Consider the following 19,130-nt stretch of genomic DNA (forward strand, 5'->3'; position numbering starts at 1 on the left):
TCACTAAGGAAGTAGAAATGAGACTCTCATCTTAGTTCAGGCCTCCAGGGGCAAAGCAAGAAGCTGGGAGCCTTGGGCTGACAGCTGTGACAGATCATCACTGGCCCATCCTCTGTAGACACATCAGGTGGATTTGTGAATGGATGAATGAAGGGACAGTGGGCAGAGATGTCCTCCAGCCACACTCTTCCATGTCCATCTAGGCCTCTGCAATAAAATCCAGTGTAAGCTGCCTCTAGACATCCATTTCCTGCCTTTAGGGGCATGTGGCCACGCCCCTTTCTAGAGTGCTGGGCCATGGCTAATTAGGGGAGTAGTGCTGAAACCAACAACAAAGTTTCACCTCTGGGAAAACTCTGCCGCCCCCTCCCTCGTACTAGGGCTGCAGAAATGCTAGAGAATGCAGGCAGGGGCGTCCTGAAAGGAGCTGCACTGTTTCCACGCAGGGTGGGGAAAAACTACAGCCTAGACAGCGTGGGCGGTGGGGAATTAGTTGCTCCGGTGCTCACAACCCACGAACTCAAAGGAGCGAAGGCGAGAAGGGCGTGTGCGAGGCTTCTGGGCTGGAGGCAACTGGTGGGAGCCCGACGAGATTGGCCGCCCACACTGGGAAGGGGCTCCGCCCGCAGCGCAAGGTTGCTGTAGACCACAGCCAGGCTCTGCTGACCCAGCCCGCGCCGCTGCCTCCCACTCACCGCCGATGCTGCCACGGTCTCCACTGAAGCCGCTGAGAGTCGACAGAGAGGAACTGACCGCTCATCTCCCTTCTCCCGGATCCCCTACCCGCGGTGGGTCGTTTGGCTGATCCAGCTCTCCCAGGCGAGGCACGGATCCCGCGCCTTGAGCTGGACCAACCCCTCTAACACCAGGACACCTGGACTCCCCTCAGGGGCCAGCAGGGTCACTGCAGGGAAGTGTCCACACTCTCAGGCAAGTGAAGTTGCAGAAAATGGGGGAAGAGGGTGCTAATGAGTGGGCAAGGACTCTGGGAGGGTTGCTGAAGGAAAGGGGGAGATGCTTATCCTGCTCTGAACTCCGAGAGATGGGAAGGTACCAGACAAGGGGCCAGGGACCTCTGGTCTTGAGAAAACAAGTTTAAAAGAGAAAGGAGGATAAGAGAACAGGAGACAGATTGGCTGCCATGACTCCCCTACTCTGCCCTGGTCCTTGCTGCTCTTAACAGTTGAATCTACCCTATAGCTTCCCTTGCTTTCTCCAATGCCCAACGCTGAGAGAAGCTGGCAGATAGCAACTCCAAAGCTGAGAGACAAGTGAAGCCCGGAAGGCAGCCTTCCCTGGCTTCTCCCAGCAGTGTTCCCTTTCCATTTGTGTCGCTAATAGTCATGGAGCACTGAGAAGAGACAGGTACCTCGATGGGCCTACAGTCCTGGACACAGGAAGCCCTGTGACTAGGGGACCCTGAGCTGAGTGGCACACCGTCTGCACAGGAAGGCAGAGCTGGGGGAGCTAGCTGAGGACAGAGCTGACTTGGAGACCTCCTGGTGAGCTCAGCCCCAGCAGAGGAGAGTCAAGGGGGCTTCCTGGAGGAGTCTGGGCTCAGGGAGCAGCAGAGGGTCCAGGACGGTTTTAACAATGAGAAATTGGGGATGAACAAGGTGAATTACTGGGAGAAGAGAAAAAAGGATGGTCTGCAGATCCCGTGGCAGGGATCTAAGAGGTCCCAAGAGGGGTCTCAGGTGTATGGCAGGGAGCCTGAGGGTGAAAGAGGGACCAGGGCCAAGCTTGGGTCCTGAGTTTGCAACCTTTGTGGAAACAGTAAAGAAATCTACATCAAGAGGCAGTGTTCCCAGGAAGTATGGCTCAGGTGGCTTCAAAAGCAGAAAGTAAATGCTAAACAATGTTCACTAAGCTCAGTGACAAGGGGTCACCGGTGACATTGATGGATAGAGAGGCAGGAACATGATGGGACAGAAACCAGACTAGCGTGGCCCTTGTAGGCCATGTATTCAAGAAGGGAAGAGACCGCTAGCTCAAAACCATGACTGGCTTGGGTTGAAGATGAGACAGGCAACAGTTCCCAGGAGGAGGTATGGCCCATTGAGACTCGCACTCAGGACTGGAAGGGGAGTTGCGACCGTGCAGTTGCGGGCATGCAGTGGGCTGGTGATGTCCAGTAAGGTTTCTTTTTATCTCCCAGGCTTAAGAGTTTGGGTGAAGACTTGAGAAGGCAGGAAGCTGGACTGCAGCAGGGTTGAGCTTCACCGGTCAGCACTGGCAGGATAGAGAGATGAGACAAAAATCACAAAAGAAGCTAACGTAAGGGCTGGTGAGATGGCTCAGTGGGTAAGAGCACCCGACTGCTCTTCCGAAGGTCCAGAGTTCAAATCCCAGCAACCACATGGTGGCTCACAACCATCCGTAACGAGATCTGGCGCCCTCTTCTGGAGTGTCTGAAGACAGCTACAGTGTACTTACATATAATAAATAAACCTTAAAAAAAAAAAAAAAAAAAAAAGAAGAAGAAGAAGCTAACGTAAACTCAGTGTGGATCAAGGTGGACAGAGAAAGGATCAGAGGCATGAGGACCATGGGGACCGGCTCTAGGGGTTGTATGCCACCAAAGAACAGCTACAGCGAGGGGCAGTGTGCAATCCTGGAGCTACAATGGCTTAGGTACAGACTTGGGCGACACAGCCCAGACTTTAGGCTGGGCCTCGCCGTGTATTACCACCAGGTTGTGACCTTGGATAATTAATATAACCTGAATCTGTGTTTTCTCGTTTGTCTAAAAGGGATGGCGATATGTTTACTTCTTAGGATTGTCGTAGGATTAAATGAATTAATGTATATAAAGGGTTTACATCATTGTCCATTTTCTAATGTTATAGCAAAACCTAAGACCGGGGGAACTTACAGTAACTTGCACTATTCTGGAGACTGTGAAGTCTAAGAGAAGAGGGCTGGCCTATATTCCCTAACTTTTTTTTTTTTTTTGAGACAGAATCTCACTATGTGTGTGTGTGTGTGTGTGTGTGTGTGTGTGTGTGTGTGTGTGTGTATGTGTGGCCTCTGCCAAGTACTGGAATTAAAGGTATATGCTACCTTGCTCAGCTCCTAATCACTTGTTTTTAAAGATATTTATTTATTTTATGCATATATGAGTACAATGTAGCTGCCTACATTGTACACTAGATGAGGGCATTGGATCCCATTACAGATGGTTGTGAGCGATCATGTGGTTGCTGGGAATTGAACTCAGGACCTCTGGAAGGACAGTTGGTGCTCTTAACCACTGAGTCATCTCTCCAGCCCTCCTAATTACTTTTTAAAAGTGATTGGCCTTACATTCAGGCCCTACCACTAAGAAATCTGATTTCATCATGATTTTGGGAGAGACGAGCCATATTTGAACCATAACAGCTTGGAACATCATTGGGCACACAGTAGGTGCTGTCATAGAGTCTCTACTGTGATGGAAGTAAGGGGATAGTGGAGAACGTGATATAAGGCCTCTCCAAGGTGGGCTGGTCCAGGGTGATGCCAAGGAAGATGAAGTCCTGAAGGTCACCATGGGAGCAGGGCAGCTGAAATGGGGTGAAGGAACTGGGCAATGGAGACAAGATGTCAAAGAACTAAGGGAGCACGGGCCAGGAGGACTGCAGGACCTCAGCAAGCTAGGATGGGGAGGAGGGATTAGTGGGGCTAGACACCAAGCCTCAGAAGGAACTAAAGGAAGGACAGCCCCACTCCAGCTGTCTAAAGTCCCCACCAACCATCCCTCCTATTGCTCCAGGTAGCTGAGTTTTCTGTTGTGGAGGCAGAGGTCTAGACTAAGTCTGCCCGTGCATGTCCCCTGGCTAGGGACCAGGAACACATCTGAGAGCATCAGGAAGAACTGAGAGGAAATAAAAGAACCACTGTTACCTGCATGGATACGAAGGTTGGCCTAACGGTCCCAGGGATGTGACTGATGCAGAGTCCTTTCTCCCTTGGGCCATCTACTGTGCTACAACGAGAGCCTCTGAAGTCTGTTGGAGACCTTTTAAATGGGACTCCTACCTTCCAGGCAGGTGTGTGACAGTGAAATGGCCCATGATGGGGTCTGGAACTGCTTGCTGGATAGAGGCATGAAGACCACTGTAAGCAGGAAGGCATCGTGGGAGCATCTGAATCAGAACCCCCCCTCACCCCATGACCTCTCCTGGGTCATTGTTCTCAGGCCCCTCACTCACCCTCCACCACCACCAAGCAGGAGGTGTCTAGAGACACAACTGCTACGTAGAAGCTCATCTCCATCAGATGGGAATATGTCAGCCCGTGTCTGCAGTTCTGCATGCAATGCAGCAGTGTCTGGGGTATGTTTGGTCCATGAGTGTGCATGTAATGAGTGAAGGTGGTGGGTGTCACACACTGGGAGATGGGATGACAGAGCCCAGGAATCACAGACTAGAAAGCCAGGCCTTCCAAACTTCCTCCTCCTCAAGCATTATTTCTAGGTGTGTGTGTGTGTGTGTGTGTGTGTGTGTGTGTGTGTTTGCATATGTCAGAGGGTGGGAAAACTTCTAGCCATTAACTGAGAAGAGATGATGGTGTCTCTCTGGACCCTGGGGAGGCAGAATCCATTTGGCAAGAGCTGAGAACTTTCAGTGTAATGAATAAGCCCCAGCAGGCAATGAGTAACAGCAATGGGGGAGGTTCCCTGAGGAGGGGTGGAGTTGAGGATAAAGTGAGCATTAGTCTGGGCTTCCAGAGGAGAGGCCTTGCCCAAACTGTAGAGACTAAGAAAAAAAGAGTTCCCGCTCAAGGGACAACAAGGGCTTTGACTGAGCAAAAAGACTGGTGGGAGACAGGGCAGAGCCAGTGGCTAATATCTTTGTCAACGTCCTGAGGCTTTTACCCAGAGGATCTTAGAACAGGAGCCAGGGCTGGAGACCCAGCAGCCTCTGCCAGCAGGCAATTGCGCATATTCAACACAGAAGTCCCAGAGCCATGGCCGGAGATAGGCTCACATAGGGGCTTCAGGCAGAAACTTCCCCTCAAGGAGCTAGCTCTTAGCTCCACCTACTGATGACCACCCCAGGTACTAATGGTTACCTGGGTAATTACAATCAATGGCTGCAGTCTTGTTTTGTTTTATTTTGTTTTTGTGTTTTTGTTTTTGTTTTTGAGTCAGAGTTTCTTGGTATAGTCGTATATTCTTGGCTGTCCTGGAACTCATTCTGTGGACCAGACTGGCCTTGAACTCAAGAGATCTGCCTACCTTCTAAGTGCTGATACCGAAGGTGTGTGCCACCACCACATGGCTCAGCTATAGACTTTTTTAAAAGTGTGTGTGTGTGTGTGTGTGTGTGTGTGTAGTATCTGAGGAAGATAGCATTTTCTTTGAACTAAGTGCTAACACGTGTACACAGAATCAGAACTCAAGAGCAACAGTGACTTCTTAGGGTATAGCTTAATTCAACCCAAAGCAAAGAATTTGCAGAAATGATTAAGTACAGTCATGTTACTGGTCGATGGGTTTCTTTTATGATACCCGTGATGTTTTAGTAGGAGCTTCTAAACAGGCACCTATTTTTATCTTCACAAACCTCAGGAAGTTAAGCATGGGGCATCAAGTTGACAAGAGACCTCAGTTCAGAGATAACCATCACTGGTCCTATCCCTCTTTTTATGTTCAGACAGCTCAGGGCCAGGTCCTGAGGAGAGGTCCCAGCTCTTTCAAGTTGTCTGTCAGTTCAAAACCCAAACCTGATTACTTCCCAACCCCAAGTTCCTTCCCCAAACTGCTTCTACACCAGATTCCCAGCCGGAGATCACAAGGCCTTCCTGGCCAGAGGCAGGCCGGCAGGGAGAGGGGACTGTTTAGCCAGGATCATGGGTAGCAGACATCAGTGATCAGCACCTGTCTGTGCTGGGAAAGGTTTGGCAAGAGTCTCCCTCCATGACCTTTCTCATTCCAAGCCTCAATTTCTCCGCCATAGGCAGCTTAGAAATTTAGCATCACCATGTTTAAAAGAAAAAAAAAAAAAAAAAAAACTAAGGATCTGGCTCAGCTGTAGAGCACATGACTTCCACACTTGAGGCCCTGGGCTTAATTGCCAACATGGACCCTGGGCTAGGTTATCTTCATGGACCAGACAACTTGGAGGAGTCACTAAAGCAAAGTTCTTTTAGTCCACACAATTCACTCTTCAGAGCTCTGTGCTGGGCTTGAGGGCTTTAGCTGGGATGAGACAGAAAGGGCCAGGAGGATTTACTGCAGCAACAGAAGGAGGTCAAGAGGTCAAGAGGGCGCTATTGGCTCCTCCCAGGTGAAGCTATTGGCTCCTCCCAGGTGAACACAGTGTGAGTTTCCCTGTTTCTCTCTCTGCAGTGCCATCTGCGGAGCCACCTGATTATCCCCCTCTCTACCTAGGACCCATCTCTAACATTGCTCCACGATTTCAACACAGCTCACAAACTATGTTCTCCCAGGTCTTGCTTGATGCCTGTGACCTCTATTATAAGTCAGAATTCCCAAATACAAGTCATAAATGCTGGAGTTTGAGGGTTGTTTTGATGATTATGAGACAGTCTAACTATGTAGCCCAGGCTGGCCTAGAAATCACAAAGAACCATCTGCCTCTGCCTCTCAAGTGCTGGAATTAAAGGCATGTGCGTGCATGTACCACCATGTCCTGCCCCTGTTTTGTTTGTTTGAGAAGTCACATTCTGACACAGTGACTATATTGTTGTTGCTTCTGCATAGATCTGGTTTTACCAAGCCAGTGGTATTCCCAGAACTAGACCCATATAGAGATCCCAAGAAAGGGATTTCAACACCCAGAGATTGGACTTTCATTCTTAATTTGTTTTGTGTGTTACATGCTAATCACATGTGTGGAGGTCAGAGGACAACTTCTCACTTGGTTCTTTCCTACCCTCTTGTTTTAAGCTTTAAGGTGGAGTCTCTCTTGTTTCTGCCTCTGTACTGTGTTCCCCAGGCTAGCTGAGCAGTGAGCTCCACCTCCCATCTTGCAATAGGGGTGCTGGAATTAGAGATGCTGGCCCCACATCTGGCCTTTTGCTTGTTTCAGGGATGGTTGACTTGTGTCCCAGGAATCAGACTCAGGTCATCAGCCTTGGGCAGCAAGCACTTTTACCTACTGAGCCACCCCGCTCCCGGCCCCATAGATAAGGCTTTTGAAGCTAAGTCCAGCTGCAGAGCCCTAGGTGGTGAAATGGAGAGGCCCTGGAATTTACTAGAATGCACTGTCTAGCAAGGGGCCAGTACTCCAGATCATGGGGAAAGGCGCCCTCAGCTGAACGCCAGAAGCTTCCTCATGTTCACAGGCCACCCATACCAGAGCCTCATCTAATGCTCAGGAGAGTTGGTGTCACTGCTGAGTCTACCAGAGCATAGTGTGGGGCAGGCAGCAGGTCTCGTAGATCCTGAGTCTGGCTCTTAGGTAAACAGCTAGACATCTCCGTGCTTTCGTTTTCTTCACCTGAGCAAGAAGAAACTAGACCAGATTAGCCCCAGGCCTCCACCATTTGGAGGATGGGAGAACTGTTTAAAACCCCAAAGCTGCCTTTTCCTTAGGACTAAGGAATAAGAGAAGGAGAAGGGTTCATTTAACCAGCGACCTGCACTTTACAATTAGTCTCTCTTAAAAAAAAAAAAAAGAAGATAGAAAAGTAAAAAAGAATTATATACTGTCCCTCTCTTCAGACACACATTAGAGGGCATTGGGTCCTGTTACGGAGCCACCGTGTGTGGTTGCTAGGAATTGAACTCAGGATCTGGAGAAGAGCCGTGAGTGGTCTTGACTGCTAAGTCATCACTCTGGCCACACACTTAGTCTCTTAGTTACAGCCTGAACACTTCCTGGAAGAGAGGTGAGGGTAAGACTAGCAGTTCATGGACTAGGTGGGGGAAACAATTTGCAGATTCTTCCCATTGGATGGGTTGTTTCTCAGGTCTGTTAAAGATGTCCTGGGCAACTTGCTGACACTGCAGGCAGCCACAGAACTGAGCCCAGATTGGAGGTTACTAAAGCGCCTTCCCTTGTCACTCACTCTCTTACTGTGTGCCTGCAGGATCACCAGAGCTTGCCCCTGACATGTGTGCCACTCTGGTCAGGCAGCGGGACAGAGCTTGACCCGTGCAGGGTGTGGGCGGGCCGATGCCACAAGCAAAGAAGAACACAGAGACCCTGGCCCGAGCGCCCCCGGGCCGTTCCCGAAGCCTTCTGCGCAGCCTGCCGTCGCCCGCTCTATGCTGTGCCTGTGGCTTGTGCGTGCTGCTGGCAGGCCTGAACGTGACACTGGTGGGAGCTTTCGCCGCCTTCCTGCCCGGACACAACGTGCCGCTGGTGGTGGGGCCCGCTCTGCTCGTGCTGGCGCTCGGCTTCTTTGCTGCCTGCTGCGTGTGCAGCCGCCGGGGCCCCGTGCCCCGCGCGCGCTCCTCTGCCACCGCGGGTCAGGGTGGCGGGCGTCCAGGGACTGTGGCACTGGAGATGGAGAGCAGCGAGCGCACGGCGCAGGACACCACGGCGGTGCAGCTCAGTCCAGCAGCCTCCGCTGCATCCTCCGGCCGCTCCAGCCCCGGCCCGGGCCTCTTTGCCCTGGACCCTCCCGCACCAGCAACCGCGGCCCACTACTTGCCGCGCACCGAAGGGACGCAGCTTAACTTCCCTCGAGACCTGGCAGCCTCCTAGTGGGCCACGAGGAGCGGGGAGGGGAGGCTGCTGTAGGGGAGAGGGAAGGCCCGGGACTGAGCACATATGGCCTCTAAACTCTACTTCATCCTCTCCTCCTTCCCACGTTGATTAGACTGGACCCTGGATCTGGAAATCTGTTTCTCCCTGTGGCGTTTGAGCTTTATGGAGGGAACTTCATTCAATCTAGAGGATCTAGGCCGTCAGAGTGGAAAGAGGGATGAAGGTCGAGCTAGCTCTACCAGGCCCTGTGCACTGTGACGGGCATCTAGCCATCCTGCCTTTCTCCTCCTTGTCGCTAGTCTAACAAGCCCTTTAGGTTTAATTGGGGAACAAAGGTTCTGACTTCGGGATGGTCCCTGGGATAAGCCAGATAGAGCTCACCCATCCTTTCTGTCTGACAAAGGTCAGAGGAGCTGAGGCTGGGGTCCTCCCTGGTGAGGAGTCTTTTCAGTCCTGAAGGTCTGTGTGTGATTTTTCACTGCTAGCAACACCCACCTGGCTGCACCCACCGCCATGACTGTGCCACACCGTTCATTCCAGCTGTGCCTCGCTCAATAAAGCACCTTCTGCGTCAGTACTCTGTGATGTGCAGGTGGGGGAGGGGGCCTCTGACGAACACCAGGATCCTGGAGTGGTGGCAGCCTATAGGTAAACACTTCAGCATCCTGGCCCCAGCCCTCCTTGGAGATCTAGAAGGGAATTCCAGGGGAGAGGAGTATGTGACTGGACAAGATGGTCTCTGAGATCCTGTATACCTGGGAATGTCCCTGGGAGAAGCTGTCAGATGTATGGCTGGGTGGGGTTAGGAGTGATTGCTTGGATCTCGTATGTCCCTGTTTAAGATAACTATTGGCACCACGCATGTGTAGGAGAGTATTACGGGTAGCAGTCGAGAGTGTAGCCACCCAGCACAGACAGGGAAGGGAGAGGAGCTCCAAGAGCCATGCAAAGCCCAGACCTTCTTCAGGCCTAGCTCTGCTTGATGTTTGGGCCCAGCCTGTGATCTGAGCAAGTGGATGAGGGCTCCTGATTATCGATATAAGGAGGGCCCTAACAAGAAGGCACAGGGAACAGAAGACTAAGGGAAAGTTCTGTGACTCTGAGCTAGCCCCCCTTCTCATTTCAGGTACCCAAGCAAGAACTGATGCTGGCCATGCTGACCCACCATCCCTTGACAGTGGTAACTCCTTGGCCAGCCACTCTGGGCTTTATCAGTCATCCTTTCTCTGTCCATGCTGGGCTTTACTGAGGACCAGGTACTTCCCAACAGCCCTAAGGCCCTTTTTTTCCTTCATCTGCTGCCTTGTCCTCCTTTCCTGCTGTCTCCCAGGGATCTAAATGAAAGCAAATTTACCAGCAAGTAAATTTGTTCATACAAGCCGGTGGTCTGACCTTTGAAGCACTCAGTACCTGGAACACGTGGCCCCTTCTTGGAACATGTTGTCACCTCTATTGAGTATGTGTTGGCGTGCATGTGTGTATGCACATGTGTGTGTTTGTGGTCATTCCCAGGCTCACACTCTTCTGAGTTAGTGCTCTGCCATCCCAAACACCAACTGCTTCCACTTCCTTGAAAGTAGCCAGAAAGAGAGGTTCCCATTGATGCAGTCTTAAGTGGGATCTGGACCTGCCTTCCCCTAACACCATATGAAGTGACACCCTTCTACACCCTGCAGTGTTAGGCCTAGCCCAAAATCCTCTCCCAGCTGACGGATGCCCTGAATTACACCCTCAGGGCTCTTTATCCCCCACGCAAGAAGATTCCCTGATCTTGTTCTGGAGTTAGCTACTGGAGAGGAGGAAGATAAGGAGTCCAGTAAGTGGAACAATGGATCGAAAATCAGTGGTGTGAGCAGACTTGAGAGAGAAAACAGCATGGGGGCATTGACTCCCTAGAGCCCCTTCCTGCCACCCCAGCTGAAGATGATTATTTCTTTCATCTGAATACACTCCATCTTCTCAGACACGCAAGTGCCCTGAGGCTCACTTTCCAATCTATCCCAGCAAAGCACCTTCAGGTCTCCAGACCTGCCTCCCAGGGTTGCCTCCTTTTATACAATCTCCTCAGTGAGAGCTAAGGGACAGACCCTTTCAGTGTAGTATAACCAGTGAGACAGTGGAGCAGCCCCATTTTCTACATATATAGTGGTTCCAAAGAAGAGCTCTACACTCACACCTCTGCCAGGCAGGCCACTGGGCCGCTGTTTCTGTTAAGATGAGGATGGGATTCTGACAGCAAGCTCCCTGGCCTGGAGGAGTCCTTGAGGGCCTGGTAAGGCCTGCAAGGGGCACAGCAGAAGACTAAGCCCTTTAACCTGATCCCCTGATCCCCAGAGGTACAGAGCTACAGGAAGAACACGGAACTGATCCTCCTGAAAGGATAGTGCTCCCCAGGATTTGCCATGGGGAACTTAGAGTGCTCTAAGAAGTCCTGCATCTCAGAGGAAGTTGCTGCAGGTCTAAACTAGGGAACCCATAGGCGTCAGAAACTGGGATGTCTTCCTTCTAGTCCTACTAGAAGAAATGAGGGTAGCCACTGAGAGCCAGTTTTTATAAATGAATCCAACAGATCATTCCTGAATCTTACCATGTGCCCAGTACTGGGATTATACATTCTACCCGGGGAAGCAGACAGTAAACAGGACTAGAGAAATGAATGGTTCAATAGATAGTAGTGCTTGCTGCAGAAGCAGAGGGACTGAGACCAGATTCCAGAACCAATGGAAAAGGCTGAGCCCAGCCATGCATGCCCTTGAGTCTATAACCCAGTACACTGCTACTGGGTGTGGAGTATCAGTGGGGCTTGCAGGCCATCAACTGAGCTTAAGATTCAGCTTAAGGTGTCCTATTTCAAGAGCATGGGCAGAGAGTGACAGAGCAGGACATCTGATGTTCTCTTCTGGCCACTGCATCTGTGCACACATGCATGGGCACCCATGTCCACATATGCACATATGCCAAGTTCACAAACTCACATTCACACACACTCACATTCACACACACACACACACACACACACACACACACACACACGACTAGGAGACAACCAGTAAACAGTCCTATACTGGAAATCACAGTAGGAAGGTGTGTCTCAGGAACATGGGCAGTTAGGAAGGTCTCTGAGACAAATTAAAAAAAAAAAAAAGGAAGGTCTCTGAGAGAAGCTAAACTCTGAATGGAGTGACAGGAGTCAGCCATGCTAAGGTAGAGCAGGAACGCTCTAAGTTCAGAAAATGGTCATTGAAAAAGCCCAGAGGTAAGTATGAACTTGGCCTCTTTGTGTCAAAATGAGAGAGAAGGGCGATAGAGCTTGGAGAACGTGATATTAGTGTTGTGTGAAAGGGGTTGTTGCCCAGCCCACGGCAAGCTTGGTGAGGACAGGGTGAGACATTGGGATTTTATTCTTTGTGAGATAGGAGCCACTGGAGGGTTTTAAGCAGAGACCTGGCATGATCTGGTTTATGATTGTAAAGATTTCCCTGCCTGCTGCGCAGAAGACAGCATCGAAGGAAGAGCCAGAAAACAAGGGGCAGGCCTGGGGGTTACTGTAAACCTGAGTAGGGGCTGGGGCTGGGGCTGGGGCTGGGGCTGGGGCTGGGGCTGGGGCTGGGGCTGGGGCTGGGGCTGGGGCTGGAGTAGCCACTGCAAGCAGCTACACTGTTCTCTGAAGGAAATGGGACAAGTCGTCTGCTGATTTCCTAGGGAAGGAAAGAAAAGACTCTAAAAGGAAGTGCTAAAATTTTGCCTAGAGCATCTGGGTATAGACTGTCAGGCCATATTCTGGGAGAAACTTAGCTCAGCCCTGAAGGACCTGGGTTCACAGGCTCTGAAGAAGAGGCCCCTGGTATGTAAGCCTGTAAACCTATGGGTAGTGACATATGAGGACAGGTAGAGGCAGAGACCTCAAACCTAGTTTAGTCTAACCTGTTAATCTGGTGGAGAAGAGATCCTAGGATGTTCTGAATTTCTGCGAACCTTCAGCTGGTGCCAGTGAGCTTCTATGGGCGCTGTGGCCAGGAATTCGTGACTAAGAAGAGGAGTGAGAACCAGGAAGTGGAGATCTTTATTATGTTCTCTCCTATACCTGTCAAAGGTAGGTGAACGATGATACCTGTCAAACTGATGGATAAAAGAAGTGACTCCCATCGTACAGTTGAGATGTAGCTCTCTAGTCTGGTATCAGGGTTTATAGATGCCAACTGGACAGGAGACGAGAAAAGCTTGGGGGGCGTCCACTGTCTACTTGAAGATCACCCTGTGTCTATTCCTGTTTGGGTGGTGTGCAGTAATACAAGAGCACAGAGACAACCAAGTGGACTTCCATAACTATACCAGAAGCCTAGGCTTCCCAAAAGCAGGTTAAGTCTGCGAAAATCAACACTATTAGAGACTGCCACCAGAGGGCACCCTGAGTACATGACAGGGGATTCCAGCTTCCTGAACAATTTTGTCTTTTTCTCTCTTCTGAAGGCCAAAGACCCCAAAGGACCGGGAAAGCAGGGGAGCTGGGGCAGGGGGTTAGTCACCTAGATGTATTGAGTAAATTATCTATTTCTACAACCAGAAACTACCGAGGAAGCCTTGACCTGAAAATAGAATGCATCAAGGTCACACACACACACAATCCAGAGCCTGTCGTAGACTGAACCCTAGACTTGATCTTGAACCCTCACCTTGGTTCATACTGAGCCTTGGTCCTTGGTTATAGTGAACTTGACCCTGATTACACTCTGAGTCCTGATCCTGCTTTGTCAGTATACTGAACCTGGTCTTTATTAACAACTTCTCCGATCCCTGACCTTTATTATACATTGATTATATATTGAACTAGGACCTAGACACAAACTGAGTTTTGATCATGGACATACACTAGCTCTTGTTTTGGTTATAGACTGAGCTCTGGCCCTGGGAACAGACAGCTCTGACCACAGTCCATTTACTGAGCCCCGACTGACAAAATCCAATCTGACTCTGGTCATAGACCCATGCTTGAACCTTCATCACAATCACACTCACTGATCACCAAGCCTTGCTCTCCTGAGACTCCATTGATAGGAAGATATGCTACGACTCCTTTCAGGTCTAGCTTCTATCCCCACAGGTAGTAATGCCTAGCACCACTTCTGTAGGAGATAAGAAGAATTCTAGGTCACTGGGTTGTCCTGAAGCTCACGTCCTTGGGTCTCTGGCAGGGTAAGCAAGAAAGGCTGGTTCTAGGACAGCTGGGATATAAAGGAAGAAGGGCACCCGGGCTTCTTAGGGTGTCACAGTGCTCCAGGGTGGGTCCAGCCTAGAAGCCTCTCCCATCTGCACCCATGACAACCTTGGAACCTTGAACAAACCCCTGCTGCTTCCTGGGCTCCACCCTCTGCTACCTGTCATTGAAAACATGAGATGATAATCCATATAAAGAAGGAGTCCAGGCCATCATGGAGACCCTAGAACCCACCATGTGCCCTTGCAGGCAGAAAAATCCCCTCATTTGGGAAGCTCCCTTTGGCTGGTCACTTCAAACAAGCAAGAAAAGAGTGAGGCTTGCCCAAATTAGCCTCGGGTTGGCAGGGGCACATGAGCAGAAGTCTCCCAGGTCTATTTCTGGGGTCTGATGTGTGCTAGGGATTGCAGGCCCACAAAGGGACACTTCCCAGGGACAACTGATAGATTTAATTTCTGCCCTTCTCAGGGACTAGCATGGGAGCTCTGCCCTTGCAGGGCCACACCAGCCTCTGCCAGGCACACAGGACTTTGGGTTTACCTAGGGAGGTACTAAGGGTGAGGGTTGGGGCTGAGCCAGGCAAGAGCTGGGGCGGGGGAGGGGGCAGCTTGAGTCAAAAAACGCTGACGCTGAAGACAATGCGCTCTCCAAGGCTGAGGCAACTCATTTGGTCCCGGCCACGCTTTATTAAATTCTCATAAACCTGTCAGGGGGGACAGGCTCGCTTCAGTTTACCTCATTAGCCCGACACAATGACAGTGGGGGGGGGTGGGGAGGGGTGGCAAGGGGAGGCCAGTGCTCAGTGCTGAGAACCGAGCCAGCCGGGAAGATAATTGAATTAAGTGGCTTTTGTTAATGGTTTTTAAGACTCCGAAGTGTAAATAACATTTAGGGGCTTTCTTTTAATGGGACTGGGGTTTTAGAGACCCAGGGAGCTTAAAGGAGGCCAAGTCTGGTCCCTGCCCTTCTCCCCCAAGCCAGGGGAGCGGCCCCTGGATATGTTGAAGTTAGCCTGGGAAAGGTGCAAGGACATTCAGAGCCAAAGGTGAGACCGCGTCCTGGTGGGTCTTTGAATGGAGACACAAAGAGGAGGTCATCAGCAAAGGAGACCATAAATGCAGGGGGCTAGATGTGATGGCCTACTTAGTCCTGGAATGTCACTATTAGAAGAACTGGCCAGGGGTATCTCTGGGATGGTACTGACACATGGCCTGTGAGTGTTCATTGGCTTCAAGGGTCAATGGTCACTCCCAGTGAGACTCATTGGGAGTAGAGGATTCTGGCTTTATTGCCTGAGAGATAGTGAGTTCCCCAGTGCAAGGTGTGTGGGAAGGCTGTGGCCTTGGGTTTCCAGCCTTTGAGTAAAGCAAGGGAAGAAACTGGACTTCAGACTTCTTGGAGGAGTGTGGACTGAACTGAGCTATAAGAGGTGCCGCACCTGCAGAGCCACTGAGGCAGAGCGATGGGTAAAGGGGTTTGCCACGAAGCCTGATAGCCCAAGTTTAATCCCCAAAGCCTACATGATGGAAAGACTCTCACAAACTGTCCTTTAGCCTCCACGTGTGCACTGTGGCATGCATGCACACCCACCTACATACACACTAAATAAATTAAAATGTAATAAAAGGAGGACCCCACATATGGGGTCACCATTTTGCTGGCAGTAAAAGCAGTCAGAGGAAGTGGGGTGCCGGAGAACAGGGACATGGACAGAAATTGTTCTAGAATCTATTCCCTGGTCTTCTTAGGCCTTCCCTACTCAGGAAGCTTCAACCTTCACACACACATAGATACCGGACCAGATCTAAGAGTTGGATAGGCTGAGAGCAAAGAAGGACTCTGGGCTAGGTCCCCAGGGACAGGAGGCAAGGTGGGGCAGAACTGGCCCTGAGCCAGCCTACAAAGGGTTAAGGCGCTAATCGCCCTGCATGCGACAAAGGGAAGTGGGTTTTCTGATCCAGAAAGGATCAGTCCATGGGATGCCCCATCAGGCCCTTCAGCGTGAAATTACACCCCAGCGGGGGGTGCTCCCCTCCCCCTACATACACTGCCCGAATGGGCCTGGCACAGGATTAAGGCCTGGAGTCATCAGCTTAATAGATCCTGTCTCCCTTCTTCATTCTTTCTGTCCCTGAAGCTTCCATCCTGCCTGCAGGCCTGGACCAGCCTCTCTCTCCACATCTGTTTACCTGGCTGTAGATCTGTCTGTTCATCTCTAACTGTGGGTCCGGTCATTCTGCTGGTCTCTTGAACTAAGCCCTGAACCCACGCAATGTTTTAATATCTTTACCTCTGTGTTCCCTTTGAGACAAGGTCTCAGTACTTAGCCCAGGCTGAATTCAAACTCAGTCTTCACGCCTCCATCTCCTGAGTCCTTATAACCTTCAACCAGCAACCCGAATGTATCTATTTGATTGCTCATCTGCTTGCCGTCGGAATCCTCTTCAGTACAAAAGCATATTAGTATCAGGAACTCCATCCTGCTTACCGCCGACTTACCCGTGCATCTGGCCTGTGGAAGAATTATAGCCACTAACTATTAGCTCACTCCCATTACCTTGCAGGCCGATGTGTCATCCCTAAACACTAAAAAGTGATGGTTAGGACTGAAAAGAGAAAGCTAAAGCCTATGCTAGGATAATGCCATGTTCTCAGAAAGAGATGGGGACTGTAATGTGACCTCTGCCCTACTGAAACAGGTTAAAGAAGGGGCAGACAGACTCATTTGTCCTCAAGTGCCATCCTTTGAGACTCCTTTGACCTGCTTTATCAAGTCACTACTGGACCTTTGCTACATATGCACCTCTAAGCCCCATTTATATCCACATTTATACCCGGCACGGGCAGAGATCTAGATAGAACAGTGAAGGAATTTGGGGGTGATTATTGTACGGAAGAAAAAAGGATTCAGCAAGACACTTGGAGACTAAGCCTGTCTGAGGCATGTGGAGATCGCTCTATCCAACCTGCCGCCAAGAACCAGAGGCCTAGAAAGAGTCAGGACCTGCCGAAGGCCATATTGCAAAGTCAGGACAAGGCCAGACAGGAGCCAGGTTCACCAGGGGCCTGGACATTGATTGTCCTTCACATGGATATTCCGATTTAGTTCAACAAGTTTGGTATTGGCTGGACACCAACTCTGAACCAGGACCTGTCCCAAGCCAAGGCCTGCTCATGGATTTCACCTGGATAGTAGCCAAGAATTGTACCTAAGTAGCCAAGAAGGGCAGGAGAAGGAGGGGACACCGTCTCACACCCACGGGCAGTGTTTCCTGGAGTGGGTGATCCAAAGACTCAGTATGTTTGCTTCAGCAGAACCACAAGTCACATGGGAAAGGATGCACTGAGCAGCTGAGACCCCATCTGGTACAGTCTTGTGGCAAGTCCCAAAACTGTGCATAGACACATTCTATATGGTCCTTGAACTGGACAGAGACGAGCCCAATAAGAAGACTACTGTGTGTGTACGTTCCAGCTTAGTGTAAAGAACGTCCCTAAAGCAGGATGCCCAGGAAGGTGGAAGGTGGTGATTATTAGCATTACTTCTAGGCTCCGCCCAACAGTTACCTAGCAACAGTCAGGTAGGAGCCTGGCTTGCTATAAAAAGGACTATTTGACCTCTCTCTCTCTCTCTCTCTCTCTCTTCCTCTCCCTCTCTCTCCTTCTCTGTCTTCACCCCTCTCTCTCCACGTGTTCCCAACCAGCCTCTTCCCTTCTCTCTCTCTCTCCTCTCTCTTTCTGCCCTTCTCTGTCTCCTCTCTTTCTCTGCCTCTACTCCCTTCTCAGCCTCCCTTCTCATGCCCCCAAATAAACTTCATTATACTAGACCTATCTATCATATAGCTGATACTTGGAGGGGGGTGTCTCAACATGGACTTGCTGAGGTACCCCCTCCTGCCACATCATGTCACTGCATTACAAAACACATCAGTGATCCCCATCCCCGTAGGCTTGTGGTTAGGCATGGAGTATCAGGCTCTTGCCCTGGATTAGGACTGAAGAGAGCCCTTAAAATGTTCTAAGGATCTGATTTAGGATTTCCCAAACTACCAACAGACCTGACCCTCCAGCAGGCAACCCAGCCCCATCTGTCCATCTTCTGGTGGCTGATGTGAGGGAAAGTAAGATAAGGGCCAGGCCAAGCCACTGCTTGGACAGTTCTGGCCACTCCTGAGTCCCACCTGCATATCTCCAGTTTCCAGCCAACCCAGTCCAAGGGACTAAAGTCAGGGTTACAAAGCTGTTCAAGTCCAAGTCAGACTTACAACAGACACGAAGCCTTTGCCAATAGCAGCCACTACTAGAGCCAGGCTAGAGGTTTAGGCTGCACAGTCTTTCTCTAGATGGCTCATCAAATGAGGGCTGAAGGTAAAGGTGAAAGAAGCAAGCCACTTAGTCCTTGAAGACCCTGCTGGGTGTGTGTGGGGACGTGGTCCAGGGTTGAGGTGTGCCCTGCCCCTTCTGAAAGGATGGAATCCCTCCTTCATCTCTCCCTACTGTCATCGTGTACCTCTACTAACCTGGATTTTTTTTTTCTGAAGCACTGTGGCTTGCTTCCAGTATTCTTAGGTAAGAAAGTTTGCCTCCTTTCCCTCCTGGCTGCCCAGCACATAATGTGAGGAAGACCAGGGGTGACCAGGGTGCCTGAGAAGGACCCAAACTTCCAGGTCTATCAGTCCATTCAGGTAGGGACAGCAACAATAGCAGCTTTGTGCACACACGCTAAGGATCACATGCACCCACCCACACGCCTCACACGAGCTCTTTCCATGAACAGTTCTTCAGCTTGCTTGCCAAGATAAAGGAGCCACTGGGCGGTCAGCCCCCAGGAGGAAGAAAGGCTCCTGTGGCCTTTGTTGTTCCAGACTTGTCTTGGAAGGGATCCCGGGCTGAGGTGGCAGCTTCTCCAGCAGGCTGGAGGCAGGGTAGAGGGCTGCACACATTCCCTGGCCTGGAAGGGGGAGGGGGGAGGAAGCCCAGAGTGAGGCTTAGACTCATTAGTGATGGCAGGCAGCTTAATCCTTCATTTCCATGCTCAGCTCCCCGGGTTCTCACAAACCAGGGGGGTCAGTGGGGAACTCCCCATTTTATAGGCGATGGAACAAACTCACAGAAACCTGGCAGCTTCTTTTTTGATGGATTTCTATTTTATTTTATGGGTGGGTGTTTTTCCTGCATGTATATTTGTGTAACACATGTGTGTCTGGTGCCTGCAGGAACCAGAAGAGGGTTTGCCTCCCCTGGACCAGGAG

The 19,130-nt window shown here is 50.7% G+C and overlaps 1 protein-coding gene across 1 annotated transcript; it reads left to right on the forward strand.

The window, feature by feature from the left end:
• The first annotated feature begins 8,126 nt into the window (after nt 1-8,126).
• Tmem275 (transmembrane protein 275) lies at nt 8,127-8,660 on the forward strand. Its single transcript, XM_029476007.1, has one exon. The coding sequence runs from the start codon at nt 8,127-8,129 to the stop codon at nt 8,658-8,660; it is 534 nt and encodes a 177-aa protein (XP_029331867.1).
• The last annotated feature ends 10,470 nt before the right edge of the window (nt 8,661-19,130 follow it).

This window comes from Mus caroli, chromosome 4, assembly GCF_900094665.2.
Source record: "Mus caroli chromosome 4, CAROLI_EIJ_v1.1, whole genome shotgun sequence".
NCBI classification, from domain to species: domain Eukaryota; kingdom Metazoa; phylum Chordata; class Mammalia; order Rodentia; family Muridae; genus Mus; species Mus caroli.